Genomic DNA, 17,070 nt, shown 5'->3' on the forward strand with positions numbered 1-17,070 from the left:
TGCTCTGCCTGCAGCAGTGGTGGACTCGTCAATGTTGAGAGCGTTCAAGTGGTTATTGGATAAATATATGGATGATATTGGAATAGTGTAGATTAGAGGGGCTTTAGATTGGTACCACTGGTCAGCGCAACATCGAGGGCCGAAGGGCCTGTACTGCGCTGTGATGTTCTACGTTCTTTAACCTGTCTTAATGCTCTCTCCACTCACATTGTTTGTACCTTTAAGACTTGATTAGCTGTAAGTATTCGCATTCCAACCATTATTCTGTAAATTGAGTTTGTGTCTTTATATGCCCTGTTTGTGAACAGAATTCCCACTCACCTGAAGAAGGAGCTTAAGGCTCTGAAAGCTAATGGCTTTTGCTACCAAATAAACCTGTTGGACTTTAACCTGGTGTTGTTAAACTTCTTACTGTGTTTACCCCAGTCCAATGCCGGCATCTCCACATCATGACCTCCCCTGTGGCCAGAGAGGAATTGAAAATTTGAGTCAGAGCCCCTACAATCTCCTCCCTTGCCTCACACAGCAGCCTATGGCACTGTTCATCTGGACCTGGAGATTTATCCACTTTTAAGGCTGCCAACACCTCCAATACATTGTCCTTCCATATTCCATTTTATTGGATAAACATATGGATGATATTGGAATAGTGTAGATTAGAGGGGCTTTAGATTGGTTTCACTGGTCGGCGCAACATCGCGGCTGAAGGGCCTGTACTGCGCTGTAATGTTCTATGTTCTATGTTCTATATGTCAATTTGCTCAAGAACCTCACAGTCCCTCTCCCTGAATTCCATACAATCATCCTCATTTTCTTGGGTGAAGAAGGATGTGAAGTATTCATTCAACACTCTACCAATGTCCTCTGGCACCACCCAGGTTAACTCACAGGCTACAGGAAGATATATGTGGGTTGGTCAGATGGACAGTATTTATCCCTGATAAGTGTGAGGTGAAGTACTTTGGAAGACAAGAGAGTATTTAATCAATGGCAGGATACTAGGAAGCTCAGCGAAAGAGATTTAATTTTGATTTGATTTGATTTATTATTGTCACATGTATTAGCATATTGCGAAAAGTATTGTTTCTTGCACACTATACTGACAAAGCATACCGTTCATAGAGAAGGAAACAAGAGAGTGCAGAATTAGTGTTACAATCATAGCCAGGGTGTAGAGAAAGATCAATTTAATGCAAGGTACGTTAATTCAAAAGTCTGATGGCAGCAGGGAAGTAGCTGTTCATGAGTCAGTTGGTACGTGACCTCAGACTTTTGTATCTTTTTCCCGACGGAAGAAGGTGGAAGAGAGAGTGTCCGGGGTGCGTGGGGTCCTTAATTATGCTGGCTGCTTTTCTGAGGCAGCGGGAAGTGTAGACAGAGTCAATGGATGGGAGGTTGGTTTGCGTGATGGATTGGCTTCTTTCATGACCTTTTGTAGTTCCTTGCAGTCTTGGACAAAGCAAGAGCCATACCAAGCTGTGATACAACTAGAAAGAATGTCTTTTATGGTGTATCTGTAAAAGTTGGATCTTGGGATACTTATTCAGAGATTCCTGAAGGTGGCAGAGCAGGTAAACTGCGTAGTTAAGAAGGCAAATGGGACACTTGCTTTTAATTAGTCGTGGCATAGAGTATAAGAGTTAGGAGGTTATGTTGGAGCTGTACAAAGTGTTGGTTAGGCCACAGCTGGAGTACTGCGTGCAGTTCTGCTCACCTCACTATAGGAAGGATGTGATTGCACTCAGAGAGGTTACAGAGGAGATTCACCAGGAATGTTGCCTGGGATGGAGAATTTGAGCAATAAGGAATAGACTGGATAGGTTTGGATTGTTTTCTTTAGAGCAGAGAAGGCTGAAGCGCAGGTGTAAGATTGAGGGGCATGTGTAGGGGGAATAGGAAGCAGCTGTTCCCCTTGGTTGAGGGAGTCATAAGAGGAAGGAGACTCAGAGCCATTTTGAGAAAATGCATTTTCACTCAGGGTGGTGAGAATCTGGAATGCACTGCTTGGGAAGGTAGTGGAGGTTGGAAACCTTTAAAAGGTATTTGGATGAAATCTTTAAACATCATAACATTTAAGGATATGGGACAAGCGCTGGAAAATGGAATTAGTGTGACTTTACTGGTAGTTATTGTTGGTGTACAACTCTATGACTCTTGAGGACTCTCACGTTTATCTACTGCCCCCACTTCACCAGGAAGACAGGTACACTCTTCCTCCTCTCTGGCTAGCTCGAGTGTTCTCTCCTCAAAATGTGTGAGGATTATTTGCTCCAACAATACTCCAACTAGTTTCAACTGCCCATGCTTATTGTGGTTGAGTTTGTCCTTCAATGACACAGGTAAGGAGAGTGTAGGCTTGAGTTGTGAGATTGAAGATGATGATGAGGTGTGGAAGGTATGAATGGGAGCTGGAGTTTGAGAAGCATGGCAGTGAATAGGGCGGAACATGGTGATTGTGGGAGAGAGAGGAAGGCCCCACCATTCCTGGTGTTGACAATCCAACTCCTGCACCTCACCCCCACCCCCCCCCCTCCCACCCACCAAGGTGTCTGGGTGAGAGATGGAGTTGGAGTTGGGAGGGGTGCATGAGTAGGTCCAGAGATAGACTGGAGGTGGCTGACTTATCCTGGCTAAATGAAGAAGATCGTCCCATCCTCTAGGTGTGAGCTTTCACGCACTGGGCCTGCCACTGCAACCTGGGAAGGGGTGGTGACCCTGATGGAAGGCCTTCTCCTGGGGCTTGGGTAGGGTGCATCCCGCTTCTATTGCAGTTTGCTCAGGCCTCCCACTGAAGAGTGAGGTGCAGACTTCTTGCCTGCCATCCCCTGCAGTCGATGTGGAACAAGTGCTGGGGAATCCTTTCTTTGGAGCTCCCCAGAGACTGCAGTGATTAAGTTACGGTAGGGTAGGGCAGGTGAATCAGAGGGAGCATGCTGCAAGCACGGTCTGATTCTCACGTACATAAAATTCTTGCTCATGATGTGTAAGATTCGGACAGAAATCCCACCAGCAGCGTTGGTGGGAATCACTCGGTTGTTCACACCGGAACTGACACTGTGCCAAATTCTGTAAGATTCTGCCCAGCATATGTGTGGTAAACCACTGTTATGTCCTGATAACCGCTGTTATGTTCTGATAACCACTGTCATGTTCTGGTGACTGGACACACCCCTGCCTGAGGCTCCTCCCCTGTTCACTGGGGTATAAAGGTGGCTGCTCCTCCCCTTCGCCTCATTCTGGTCCGGTCCTTCGGTTAGAGTTTACTGTAGAATTAGTTCCCTTTTATAGTTAATAAAAGCCTATTATTCCAGATTCCGTCTCTGGGTGTTGATAGTGCATCAATATGTAAATAGTAATGTACAGTTAGCTTCTTCAATCTGTACATTATAGAGTGGTTTGTACAGAGTTTCTGTTTGTGCACATTACACTTTCACATCTCAGCACCTCCAGCTGTCCCAATGTAAACAGGGAAGAGGTTAATCAAGTGGTCATGTGATGATGCAACTACAAAAAGGGTCACGTGTCAGGAGCGTGCGAGCTCTCCATGGGAGCGTGAACAGAGTACAAGCAGGAAGTAGCTGCTCATCAACGGAATAAAGTATTGTTTGCGACAAGTCCTTGTTGTCAGTGTTTGGGAACCCAGCACATGTACTATTATTATTAACTTATTAACTGGAGTTGGGGAAAATCAAAAGGAAGAACCCAACATAAAGAATTGTTGCTTTTTAGCAAAGAAGCAATGACCAAATTTCCCAGAAACAACCAAACTTGAAGGCTTTGTTATAGAATTACACACAGCTATCAATTTCACTTATTATCAAAGATCATAATATGTAAATCATTTTACTCACCTAATATTACTGTCAGTAATAACATTCATCAGAATTCAGTGTTTTGAGATCACGATTCTTTTCACAGAGTCCTTCAGTAGAATTTGTTCCAATTTGATATAGATTGGTTTTCCAGTCTCATCAGAAACATTTTTGTTCTGCAAGGGGCAGGGTTATATACTTTTTATATGCCCATAAGTATTCTTTACATTTTGTTTTTTATTTGCTCCTTTCACCAGATGATTGTAAAACCCAGTGGTTTGACAGTGATAATCCATCAGGCAAAGGGGATTATGAAGATCTTGTGAATCTCCGCAAACAATATCCTGATCAGATCTGCATCAACCCAACTGCCTGTGAAGTGGAGACAACATCTGGGACTCCAGCCTCAAACACCGGAGACAACATCCCTGAGTAAATAGATTCCCCTCAACATATTTTCAAGTTGTCACTTTATTTCAAAGATCACAAATTGTTTTGCAAACTATATCGCAAGCAGGATTTTCCAGCCCTGACACTGGAGGGCATCATCCCAGGAGGAATGGGAACATTTGTGGCATGGTGACATAGTGGTTAGCACTGCTGCCTCACAGCGCCAGGAACTTGGGTTCGACTCCAGCCTCGGGTGACTGTGTGAAGTTTGCATGTTCTCCCCATGTGTGCATGGATTTCTTCCGGGTGCTCCGGTTTCCCACAGTCCAGAGATGTGCAGGTTACGTTGATTGACCATGTTAAATTACTCCTTAGTGTCAGGGGGGCTAGCTAAGGTAAATGCACGGGGTTATGGGGATAAGGCGTGGGTGGGATTCTTGTCGGTACAGGCTCAATGAGCCGAATGGCCTCCTCCTGCACTGTAGGGTTTCTATGATTTCTATGATATGGGGAGCTGTAATGCAGGCCCCCCACTGTCAGGGTCAGTATAATAATTCCTCGGAGGTGGAAGTCCCTTCACCAAAATTCCTTTATTTCCAAGATCCAACAACACTATACAGAGTGCTCTCAGTATGCAGTCTACATCCAGAGTGCCAGAGGAACTGACTGAAACATCAATTTGACCTTTAATTAAGGGCATGTTTTTGTGGCCTTTAATCAGGGAGTTCATATTCAAGCAAGCCAACCTCAATTGCCTGATTAAAATCGTTTAAATCAGAAAATCTTACCTTATGTTTCCTGCATCACCATAGTGAGAACATCTCTAAAAGGTTCTTCATTGGCTGTAAAGCACTTTGAAAATGTGGTGCTTATAAAAAGTGTGATGTAAATACAAATCTTCTTTTCTTCATTATCTGTTAAACAGCTGCAGCATTTCTAGTGGATTTGCCTGTGTAAATTCAGGGCAGGATGACAGGAGCTGTGAAGATTACAGAATACGATTCACCTGTCCTGAATCCTTTTGTAAGTACTGGACATCTGTAAAAGTCGACTTATTGAACTTTACATGCCCACTTTGGAAAGAGGGGCTCTGCTGTCAATGCAATGGTGAGAAGTCTCACAACACCAGGTTACAGTCCAACAGGTTTATTTGGAATCACGAGCTTTTGGAGCGCTGTTCCTTCATCAGATGAGTGACTCCTTCTACCAATCACCTTAAATCTAGGCCCCCTGGTAACTGACCTCTCAGCTAGGGGAAAACAGGTCTTTCCTATCTATCGAGGTCCCTCATAATTTTGTACCCCTCAATTTGGTAACCCCTTAGCCTCCTCTGTTCCAGGAGTGTGGCGACTAGGGGATTTTCACAGTAACTTCATTGCAGTGTTAATGTAAGCCTACTTGTGACACTAATAAATAAACTTTAAACTTTAGAACAAGAGGTCACAAGTATAAATTGCGAGGCAGTAGATTTAGAACTGAGATAAGGAGGAACTACTTCTCACAGAGGGTGGTGAATTTGTGGAACTCGCTGCCCCCATAGCGCGGTGGAGTCTGAATCATCAAATAGTTTCAAGAAGGAGATAGATATATTTCTGATATTAAAAAAAACAGGTTAAAGGGATATGGGGAACAGGCAGGGAGGTGGATTTGAGACCAGGGAGAGACCAGCCATGACCTGATTGAATGGCAGAGCAGGCTCGAAGGGCTGAATTTGCCGACTTCTGCTCCTAATTCCCATAGGTTAGCTGTCTGTTTCAATAAGATGACAATGATTTTGGTCTTTGAGGCGGCACAGTGGTTAGCACTGTTGTCTCACAGCACCAGGGACCCGGGTTCAATTCCTAGCTTGGGTCACTGTCTGTGTGGAGTCTGCACGTTCTCTTCGTATCTGCGTGTGTTTCCTCCAGGTGCTCCGGTTTCCTCCCACAAGTTTAGTGAGGGCATCATGATTGGCATGGGCTTGGAGGGCCAGAAGGCCTGTTCCTGTGATGTACTTTTCTGTGTTGAATGGTTTCATGGTCATCAGTAGATGCTTAATTCCAGATTTTTTAAAATTGAATTCAAATTCCGCCATCTGCCATGGCGGGATTCGATCCTGGGTCCCCAGAACATTAGCTGAGTCTCTGGATTAATAGTCTAGCGAGAACATTACTGGGCCATCACCTCCCCTCTGGTCTGGCAGGTTACAGCGTTTCAGGTACAGGTCCAGGTACCTTCTAAATGGGCTGAGCATTTCAGCCTCAACCAACAACTTAGGCAGTGAATTCCAAACACCCACCACCCTCTGGGTGAAACAGATTTTCTTCATGTCCCCTCTAATCCTTCTACCAATCGCCTTAAATCTAGGCCCCCTGGTAACTGACCTCTCAGCTCGGGGAAAACAGGTCTTTCTTGTCTATCGAGGTCCCTCGTAATTTTGTACACCGCAATTTGTTCACCCCTTAACCTCCTCTGTTTTAAGGATAACAACCCTAGCCTATCCAATCTCTCCCCATAGCTGCAATTTTCACGTCCTGGCAACATTCTTGGAAATCTCCTCTGCACTCTCTCCAGAGTAATTTTGTCCTTCCTGTAACACGCTGACCAGAACTGCACACAGAATTGAAGCTAGGCCTCACCAGCATTTTATACAGTTCCATCATTACATCCTTTGCTTTTGTATTCAATATCTTGTCCAATAAAGGAAAGCATTCCATGTGCTTTCTTGACCACCTTATTCACAAGATAAAGTTCTAAATTGGGACAAGGCCAATTTTGATGGTATTAGACAGGAACTTTCAAAAGTTGATTGGGGGAGGCTGTTTGCAGGTAAAGGAATGTCTGGCAAGTTCAAAAGTGAGATAACGAGAGTCCAGGGCCAGCATGTCCCTATTCGTGTGGAGGGCAAGGCTGGCAGAAGTAGGGAACACTGCATAGAGCTATTGAGGCTCTGATTAATAAAAATGAAGCATATGACAGGTATACGCAGCTGGGGTCGAGTGAATCCCTTGGGGAGTATAGGGGGTGTAGGAGTAAGGGAAATCAGGAGGGCAAATAGGGGACATGAGATAACTTTGGCAGGCAAGGTAAAAAGAGAATTCAGAGATTCTACAAGTATATTAAGGGCAAAAGAGCAGCTAGGGAGAGAATAGGGCCCCTTAAAGATCAACAAGGTCATCTATGTGTGAAGCCACAGGAGATGGGTGAGATCCTAAACTAATATTTCTCGTCAGTATTTACCATGGAAAAAGACATGGAAGCAAGGGAACTTGGGGAAGTAAATAATGATGTCTTGAAAAGGGTTCACATTACAGAAGAGGAGGTGCTGGAGGCCTTAAAACACATAAAGGTAGATAAATCCCCGAGACCTGATCAAGTGTCTCCCAGGGCATTGTGGGAAGCCGGCGAGGAAATTGCAGTGCCCCTGACGGAGATATTTGTACCATTGACAGCCACGGGGTGAGGTGCCAGGAGACTGGAGGGCGGCAAATATTGTGCCGTTGTTTAAGAAAGGCGGCAGGGAACAGCCAGGGAACTACAGAGCGGTGAGCCTAATGTCAGTGGTGGGTAAGTTGTTGGAGGGGATTCTGAGAGACAGGATCTACATGCATTTGGAGAGGCAAGAACTGATTAGGGATAGACATCACGGTTTTGTGTGTGGCAAATCGTGTCTCAGAAGAAAATAGATGAAAGCAGTGCAGAACATGTTATGTACAATGGACTTTAGCAAGGCCTTCAACAAGGTACCGCATGGTAGACTGGTCAGTAAGGTTAGATCGCATGGGATCCAGAGAGAACTAGCCAATTGGATACAAAATTGGCTTGCTGGTAGAAGACAGAGGGTGGTGGTAGAGGGGTGTTTTTTAGGCGAGAGGCTTGTGACCAGCAGTATGCCACAGGGATCGGTGCTGGGTCTAAAATTGTGTATTATTTTGGCTTGGGTCACTGCCTGTGCGGAGTCAGCACATTCTCCCCGTGTCTGCATGGGTTTTCTCCGGGTACTCCAGTTTCCTCCTACAGCCCAAAGATATTCAGGTTAGGTGCATTGGCTATGCTAAATTCTCCCTCAGTGTACCCGAACAGGCACCGGAGTGTGGCGATAGGGGATTTTCACAGTAACTTCATTGGAGTGTGAATGTCAACCTACTTGTGACTAATCAATCAACTTTACTTTACCTTTAAACAATTTGGATGAGAATATAGGGGACATGGTAAGTAAGTTTGTGGATGACACCAAAATTGGTGGTGTAGTGGACAGTGAAGAAGGTTATCTAAGACTACAATGAGATCTTGATCAACAGTGGGCTGAGGCGTGGCAGATGGAGTTTAAATCAGATAAATGCGAGGTGTTGTGTTTTGGTAAGACAAACCAGGGCAGGACTGTACAGTTAATGGTAGGATCCTGGGGAGAGTTGTCAAATAGAAAGACCTCGGGGTGCAGGTAAATAGTTCCTTGAAAGAAGCGTCACAGGTAGACAGGGAGGTGAAAAAGGCATTTGGTACACTTGCCTTTATTGGTCAGAGCACTGAGTATAGGAGTTGGGATGTTATGCTAAAACTGTACAAGACATTGGTGAGCCACATTTGGAATACTGTATACAATTCTGGTCACCCTGCTATAGGAAGGATGTTATTAAACTGGAAAGGGGGCAAAAAAGATTTATAAGATGATACCGGGACTGGAAGGTTTGAATTATGAGAGGCTGAGATGTTTTTCCCTGGAGTGCAGAAGGATGAGGGGGGATCTTATTGAAACTTACAGGACCTTATAGAGATTTATAAAATCATGAGGGGCCATAAGACCACAAGACATAGGAGCAGAATTCGGCCACTCGGCCCATCAAGTCTGCTTCGCCATTCAATCATGGCTGATATTTTTCTCATCCCCATTCTCCTACCTTTTCCGCATAACCCCTGATCCCCTTATTCATCAAGAACCTCTGTCTTAAAGACACTCAATGACCTGGCCTCCACAGCCTTCTGCGGCAAAGAGTTCCACAGATTCACCACTCTCTGGCTGAAGAAATTCCTCCTCATCTCTGTTTTAAAGGATTGTCCCTTCAGCCTGAGGTTGTGCCCTCTGGTTCTAGTTTTTCCTACTAGTGGAAACGTCCTCTCCACGTCCACTCTATCCAGGCCTCGCAGTATCCTGTAAGTTTCAATAAGATCCCCCCTCATCCTTCTAAACTCCAATGAATACAGACCCAGAGTCCTCAACCGTTCCTCATACAACAAGCTCTTCATTCCAGGGATCATTCTTGTGAACCTCCTCTGGACCCTTTCCAAGGCCAGCACATCCTTCCTTAGATATGGGGCTCAAAACTGCTCACAATACTTCAAATGGGGTCTGACCAGAGCCTTATACAGCCTCAGAAGTACATCCCTGCTCTTGTATTCTCTCGACATGAATGCTAACATTGCATTTGCCTTCCTAATTGCCGACTGAACCTGCACGTTAACCTTAAGAGAATCTTGAACAAGGACTCCCAAGTCCCTTTGTGTTTCTGATTTCCTAAGCAGTTCCCCATTTAGAAAATAGTCAATGCCTCCATTCCTCCTTCCAAAGTGCATAACCTCACACTTTTCCACATTGTATTCCATCTGCCACTTTTTTGTCCACTCTCCTAACCTGTCCAAGTCCTTCTGCAGCCCCCCTGCTTCCTCGATATTACCTGTCTCTCTCTACATATCTTTGTATCATCTGCAAACTTAGCAACAGTGCCCTCAGTTCCTTCCTCCAAATCGTTAATGTATATTGTGAAAGGTTGTGGTCTCAGCACCGACCCCTGAGGCACACCACTAGTCACTGCTGCCATCCTGAGGAAGACCCCTTTATCCCCACTCTCTGCATTCTGCCAGTCAACCAATCCTCTATCCATGCCAGGATCTTACCCTTAACACCATGGGCTCTTAACTTATTTAACAGTCTCCTATGCGGCACCTTGTCAAAGGCCTTCTGGAAATCTAAATAAATCACGTCCACTGGCTCTCCTTTATCTAGCTTTCTTGTTACCTCCTCGAAGAACTCTAACAGATTTGTCAGACATGACCTCCCCTTGACAAAGCCGTGCTGACTCAGTCCTACTTTATCATGCACTTCCAAGTACTCTGCGATCTCATCTTTATGAATGGACTCTAAAATTTTGCCAATGACCGAAGTCAGGCTAATCGGCCTATAATTTCCTGTCTGCTGCCTCCCTCCCTTCTTAAACATTCACTACTTTCCAGTCCTCTGGTACCCTCTCTGCCTTCAGTGATTCCTGAAAGATCACCACCAATGCCTCCATAATTTCCTCAGCTATCTCTTAGAACCCTGGGGTATAGTCCATCTGGTCCAGGTGATTTATCCACCTTCAGACCTTTCAGTTTCCCCAGAACCTTCTCCTTAGTGATGGCCACTACACTCACCTGTGCCCCCTGACTCTCCTGGAGCTCTGGCATCCCACTGGTGTCTTCTACTGTGAAGACTGATGCAAAGTAACAATTCAGTTTCTCTGCCATTGCTTTGTTTCCTATTATTACTTTTCCAGCCTCATTTTCCAGTGGTCCAATGGCTATTTTTGCCTCTCTCTTACCATTTATATATTGAAAAAACTTTTCCTATCTTCTTTTATATTACTAGCTAGCTTACACTCATATTTAATCTTCTCCCCCCTTATTGCTTTTTTAGTTGTCCTCTGCTTGCTTTTAAAGGCTTCCCAATCCTCTGGCTTCCCACTAATCCTCGCCACTTGGTATGCTTTTTCTTTTGCTTTTATGCTATCCTTGACTTCCCTCGTCAGCCATGGATGCCTCGTCCTCCCCTCAGCATGTTTCCTCCCCCGAGGGATGAGTTTCTGTTGTGCCTCCTGAATAACTCTCAAAAACTCCTGCCATTGCTGTTTTCCTGTCTTCCCTGTTAGGCTCCCTTTCCAATCAACTCTGGCCAGCTTCTCCCTCATGTCTTTGTAGTTACCTTTATTTAATTGTAATACTGTTACATCTAACTCCAGCTTCTCCATCTCAATCTGCAGGGTAAATTCTATCATATTGTGGTCACTGCTCCCTAAGGGTTCCTTCACCTTAAGTTCCCTAATCAAGTCTGCCTCATTACACATCACCAAATCCAGAATTGCCAGTTCCCCAGTAGGCTCTGTCACAAGCTGCTCCAAAAAACCATCTCTTAGACATTCCACAAATTCCTTTTCTTGGGATCCACTACCTACCTGATTTTCCCAGTCCTCCTGCATATTGAAGTCCCCCATGATTATTGTAATATTGCCTTTTTATATTGCCTTTTCTGTCTCCTGATTTATTTTCTGCCCCACATCCTGAATACTGCTAGGGGGCCTGTACATAACTCCTATCAGGGTCTTTTTACCTTTGCGATATCCTCAACTCTACCCACAGGGATTCTATGCCTTCTGATCCTGTCAATATAACTTCTTGCTAGCGATTTAACTTCATTCCTTACTAACAATGCAACCACGCCCCCTTTGCCCATCTGCTTGTTCTTCCGATAGGACACATATCCTTGGATATTTAGATCCCAGCCTTGATCTCCTTGCAGCCACGTCTCTGTGATGCCCACAACATCGTACTGGCCAATTTCAATGTGCGCAACAAGCTCATTTACCGTAGAATCATAGAAACCCTACAGTACAGAAAGAGGCCATTCGGCCCATCGAGTATGCACCGACCACAATCCCACCCAGACTCTACCCCTATAACCCTACATATTTTACCCACTAATCCCTCTAACCTACGCATCCCAGGACACTAAGGAGCAATTTTAGCATGGCCAATCAACCTAACCCGCACATCTTTGGACCTTGTTCCGTATACTGCGCGCATTTAGGTACAACACCCTCAGTCCTGCATTGACCACGTCTCTTCTCATACTTAGGGACATAGATAAGGTGAATAGCCAAGGCCTTTTTCCCAGAGTAGGAGAGCCTAAAACTAGAGGGCATTGGTTTAAGGTGAGATGGGAAAGATTAAAAGGCACCTGAGGGGCAACTTTTTCACAGAGGGTGGTGTGTGTATGGAATGACCCGCCAGAGGCGGTACAATTACAACATTTAAAAAGACATTTGGACAGGTACGTGGATCAGAAAGATTTGGAGGGGTATGCGTTAAGCGCAGGCAAATGGGACTAGTTCAGTTGACGGAACCTGGTCGGCATGGATGAGTTGGGCCGCAGGGACTGTTTCCGAGCTGTATATCTCTGTGACTCTGGACTCCATGGTCTCTCACTTTTTCAGCCCTCTCAATATCTTCCTGTTTTTTGACTATTCCCTTGCTTTATTTGCCCTTCCCAAATGCATTACCTCACATTTTTCCAAATTGAACTTGAAATTGCCACTTTTCTGCCCACTCAACCAAACCCTTGATATCATTCTGGAGCTGACAGCTATCCTCTTCACTATCAACTACACAGCCAAATTTTGTGTCATCTGTAAATTTCACAATCATGCCACCCACATTTAAGTCTAAATAGAACAAAGAACAGGACAGCACAGGAACAGGCCTTTCCCCTGCTTCCACCATCTCCTGTGGCAGCGCATTCCAGGCACCCACCACTCTCTGCATGAAAAACTTCCCCCACACATCTCCCTTCTTTCCCTCTCTCACCTTGAACCTGTGCTCCCCTGTAATTACACTTCCGCCCTGGGAAAAAGCCTCTGACTATCCACCCTCTCTATGCCTTGGGTCTCCCTTCAGCCTCCATCTTTCCAGTGAAAACAATCCTAGTTTATTCAACCTCTCCTCATAGCCAACACCCTCGAGACCAGGCAACATCCTGGTAAACCTTCTGTGTATTCTCTCCAAAGCTTCTACTTCCTTCTGGTAGTGTGGGAACCAAAACTGCATGTACTACTCCAAATGTAGCCTAACCAAGGTTTTATATAACTGCAACATGATTTGCCAACTCTTGTACTCAGTGCCCCGGCTGATGAAGGCAAGCATTCCATATGCCTTCTTAATCATTAATATATATAATAAACAGCAAGGGCCCCAACACAGAGCCCTGTGGAAGATCACTGGAAACATTTTGCATTCGCAAAATCAAGTCTCCTCTTAATCTTGTCTTCTCCAAGGAGAAGAAGCCCAGCTTCACCAGTCTATCTAGTTAACTAAAGTTCCTCATCCCTGGAACCATTCTCATTAACCTTTTCTGTCATCTCTAACACCTGGACATTCTTTCAAAAGTGGAGTGCCAAGAATTGGATGGATAACTCCAGTTGTCACAGAAGTAGCAATTTATAAAGGTTCATCACAACTTCCTTGTTTTTGTACTCCATGGGCTTGAGATTCACTATTGATGCAGATAGCTCAAGTTGGGATGTTTCCCAATTTAGGAGACCTGCCTCATCTTTAAGAGCACCTTACACCCAATTTTAGCCCTGGGGAAGTGGGGCAAGGATTGAGTCGGTCTGTCAACCCTGGAAACATTTGGATGCAGCTAAGGAGGCCAGTCTGTATCAAAGCGATCTGGATAGAAGGCTTATCTCAGTTCTTCCCAGTTGCTTTGGAAGCTGTCAGGCTTTTTAGATACCAATCTGTCCTCATATCTCTCTCTGCCTCTCATATTTCCTTTTTCATATCTGTATTCAGTCTGGTTCTCACTTGTATTATCAATCTGTTATGTGCCCCTTTTTTCAGCTGCATCTTACTCTCTGTCTTTTCTGTCATCCGGAGGGCTCTGGCTGTTTGTCTGACCTTTCAGTCTCGGAGTGCATCCCAAAGTTCCCTTCCAGTTTTGTCTGCCAATCCTCAATTCCAATTTACCTGGGGTAGATGTGTTCTCAGCCCACTGAAATTAGCCCGCCTCCAAACATTACATTAGATTGCTCCTTAGCCTTTTCTATGGCTAACTAAACCGTACGATACTGTGACCCCCATCCCCTAACAGTTTACCACTGACACTTTATCTGCCTTACAGAACCAGATCCAACTGAGTATTTCCAGTACAGAGTATACACCCTGAGTGCCAGTAACTTAGACACTTCACATTATATACCTCTGCAGGGCTCCCGGACTGGACAGCATTAACTGCCTCAATCAGGGAGCTCATATTCTAACAGTTCCACCTCGTTAAAGTCATTACATCCAGTATCATTGATCTATAGAACTTGCTCCTCTCTGTAATTCCCCTGCCAGTTTTCTCTCCTGTATCTTTTCCACCAGTTGGTGCTCTGTCAAATACAGCCAGGAGCGTAATAGTATCTTTATTTTTTATTAGCTCTAACCAAATAGATTATGCTTTGACCCCTCCAGGACATCCTCTCCATCCAGCACTATAATATTCCCCTGACAGTGATCCCTAATCCTTCTTTACTTTCCTATCTTTCCTGAATACTTTTTATCCAGGGATATTTATTACCCACCCATTCTTGCCCTTTATTGAGGCAGGTCACCATTCTTTCAACAACTGTGCTGTGGGTAAAATTGCAGGAAAGTACTCTTAGGCTATTTGAAACAAGCAAAGAGCTCATTCAAAAAGTATACTTTGCAAACTTACAACTCAGACCCCAAGTTTGCAAAGAGTAATCACTGTTCTGATGCAGGAAACGTGTTGCCAATTTGCACAGAGCAAGGCACATGAACAATAATTAATTCATCCATTTTCGGTGTTGGTTGAGGGATAGGTGTTGGCCAGGTTACAAGGAAAACTGTGCACCTTTGTATAGTAAGAGTTTTAACAACACCAGGTTAAAGTCCAACAGGTTTATTTGGTAGCATTAGCTTTCGGAGCGCTGCTCCTTCGTCAGATGGAGCAGATATCTGCTCTCAAACAAGGCATACAGAGACACAAAATCAAGTTACAGAATACTGATTAGAATGCGAATCTCTACAGCCAACCAGGTCTTAAAGATACAGACAATGTTTCCACTTCAGCGGTCACGGGCATTCAGCCTCTGATCTTCGGGTAAGCGTTCTCCAAGGCGGCCTTCATGACACACGACAGCGCAGAGTCGCTGAGCAGAAACTGATAGCCAAGTTCCACACACATGAGGACGGGATCTTGGGTTCATGTCACACTATCAGTAACCCCCACAGCTTGCCTACTGGACTTGCAGAATCTCACTGGCTGTCCTGTCTGGAGATAATACACATCTCTTTAACCTGTGCTTAATGCTCCCTCCACTCACATTGTCTGTACCTTTAAGACCTGGTTGGCTGTAGAGATTCACATTCTAATCAGTATTCTGTAACTTGATTTTGTGTCTCTGTATGCCCTGTTGCCCTAAGACTCAGCAAAGTCTGTAAAGACTCGAATTCCAATCATTATTTTGTAAATTGAGTTTGTGTCTTTATATGCCCTGTTTGTGAACAGAACTCCCACTCCCTGACGAAGGGGCAGCAAGCGCTCCAAAAGCTAGTGGCTTTTGCTACCAAATAAACCTGTTGGACTTTAACCTGGTGTTGTGAGACTTCTTACTGTGTTGACCCCAGTCCAACGCCGGCATCATGACCACCTTTGTATAAACAGTGATGTAGGATTTTTATCTCCCCTTGAAAAGTTTAAAGAAAGGCTGAAGTGGGCAACAGAAATATTACCTGTCTAAGACTGAAAGGTAGGACAAACAGCCAGAAAAGATGGTGAAAGAGTTGAATTTGTGCTGTGGAGCAGAGGGTGTTCTGATCCAACACATCTGAGAATACTTGGTACTAACACCAGATAATTAAAACATAGAGAAGAGTTGCATTTCTCACACAATACTTACACACTGAAATAAATAGTTACTTCTATGACGAGAGACTTCTTTTATTTCTCTTTCACTGGGTTCTTTCAGCAAGTATTTGATTAAACTAATTCTGTTTCCATTTAATTGCTTCAGACAACTTGCCCAGAAGAAATCCAATTACTAACATTTTCTCCTTTCTATTCTGCACATAGCACTTTCAATTATACCTTTGTAGATAGGAACTTTAGAGATGTGGTCACACCCAAGGTGCAGGTAGATAGATGGGTGACCGCTACAAAGGGCAGGCAGCAGTGCAGGAATCCCCTGTGGCTATCCCCCTCTCTAACAGGTATGCCGCTTTGGATACTGTTGGGGGGGATGGCCTATCCGGGGAAAACAGTAACAGCTCGGACAGTGACACCAAATGGCTCTGTTCTTCAGCAGGGAGGGTCAAGGTGCAGAAGAGTGATATTATTATTATTATTACATGTGGATGCTTTGGAGAGGGTACAGAAGAGGTTTACTGGGATGTTGCCTGGTCTGGAGGGTATTAGCTATGAGGAGAGGTTGGATAAACTTGGTTTGTTCTCACTGAAACGACGGAGGTTGAGGGGTGACGTGATAGAGGTTTACATGATTATGAGTGGCATGAACAGAGTGGATAATCAGATGCTTTTTCCTAGGGTAGAAAAGTCAAGTACAAGGGGACATAGGTTTAAGGTGCGTGGGGAAAAGTTAAGAGGAGATGTGCGAGGCAAATGTTTTACACAGAGGGTGGTGAATGTCTGGAACGCGCTGCCCGGGGAGGTGGTGGGAGCAGGTACGATAGCGGCATTTAAGAGGCAACTAGACAAATACATGAATAGGATGGGAATGGAAGGATACGGACTCTGTAAGTACAAACAGTTTTAGTTTAGGCAAACATCATGATCGGCGCAGGCTTGGAGGGCCGAAGGGCCTGTTCCTGTGCTGTACTGTTCTTTGTTCTTTGTTAAAAGTGTGCTAAAAGAGCAGAATTTGTTTTGTTCCATAAACAAGGCAACTGCAAAACCCGATGGTTTGACAGAGACGATCCATCAGGCAGTGGAGATTTTGAAGATCTTGTGAATCTTCGGAAAGAATATCCTGGTCAGATCTGCAACAGCCCGACTGCCTGTGAGGTGGAGACAACGTCAGGAATTCCAGACTCAAACTCTGGAGACAACATCCCTGAGTAA

General features: G+C 44.7%; 1 protein-coding gene across 8 annotated transcripts in view; it reads left to right on the top strand.

Moving 5' to 3' along the window:
* The window catches only part of LOC144510017 (uncharacterized), a 275,355-nt gene that overhangs the window by 40,602 nt on the left and 217,683 nt on the right, over positions 1 to 17,070 (top strand). For 7 of the 8 annotated variants that reach the window (XM_078239203.1, XM_078239202.1, XM_078239206.1 and 4 more), the window contains exons 8-10: positions 4,070 to 4,244; positions 5,128 to 5,225; positions 16,892 to 17,066. The exons of the other annotated variant lie outside the window; for it this stretch is intronic. In XM_078239203.1, coding sequence (XP_078095329.1) covers positions 4,070 to 4,244; positions 5,128 to 5,225; positions 16,892 to 17,066 — 448 coding nt within the window. The remainder of the gene's footprint in view (positions 1 to 4,069; positions 4,245 to 5,127; positions 5,226 to 16,891; positions 17,067 to 17,070) is intronic. 8 annotated transcript variants of the gene reach the window in all.

Source organism: Mustelus asterias, chromosome 22 (assembly GCF_964213995.1).
Source record: "Mustelus asterias chromosome 22, sMusAst1.hap1.1, whole genome shotgun sequence".
NCBI lineage: Eukaryota > Metazoa > Chordata > Chondrichthyes > Carcharhiniformes > Triakidae > Mustelus > Mustelus asterias.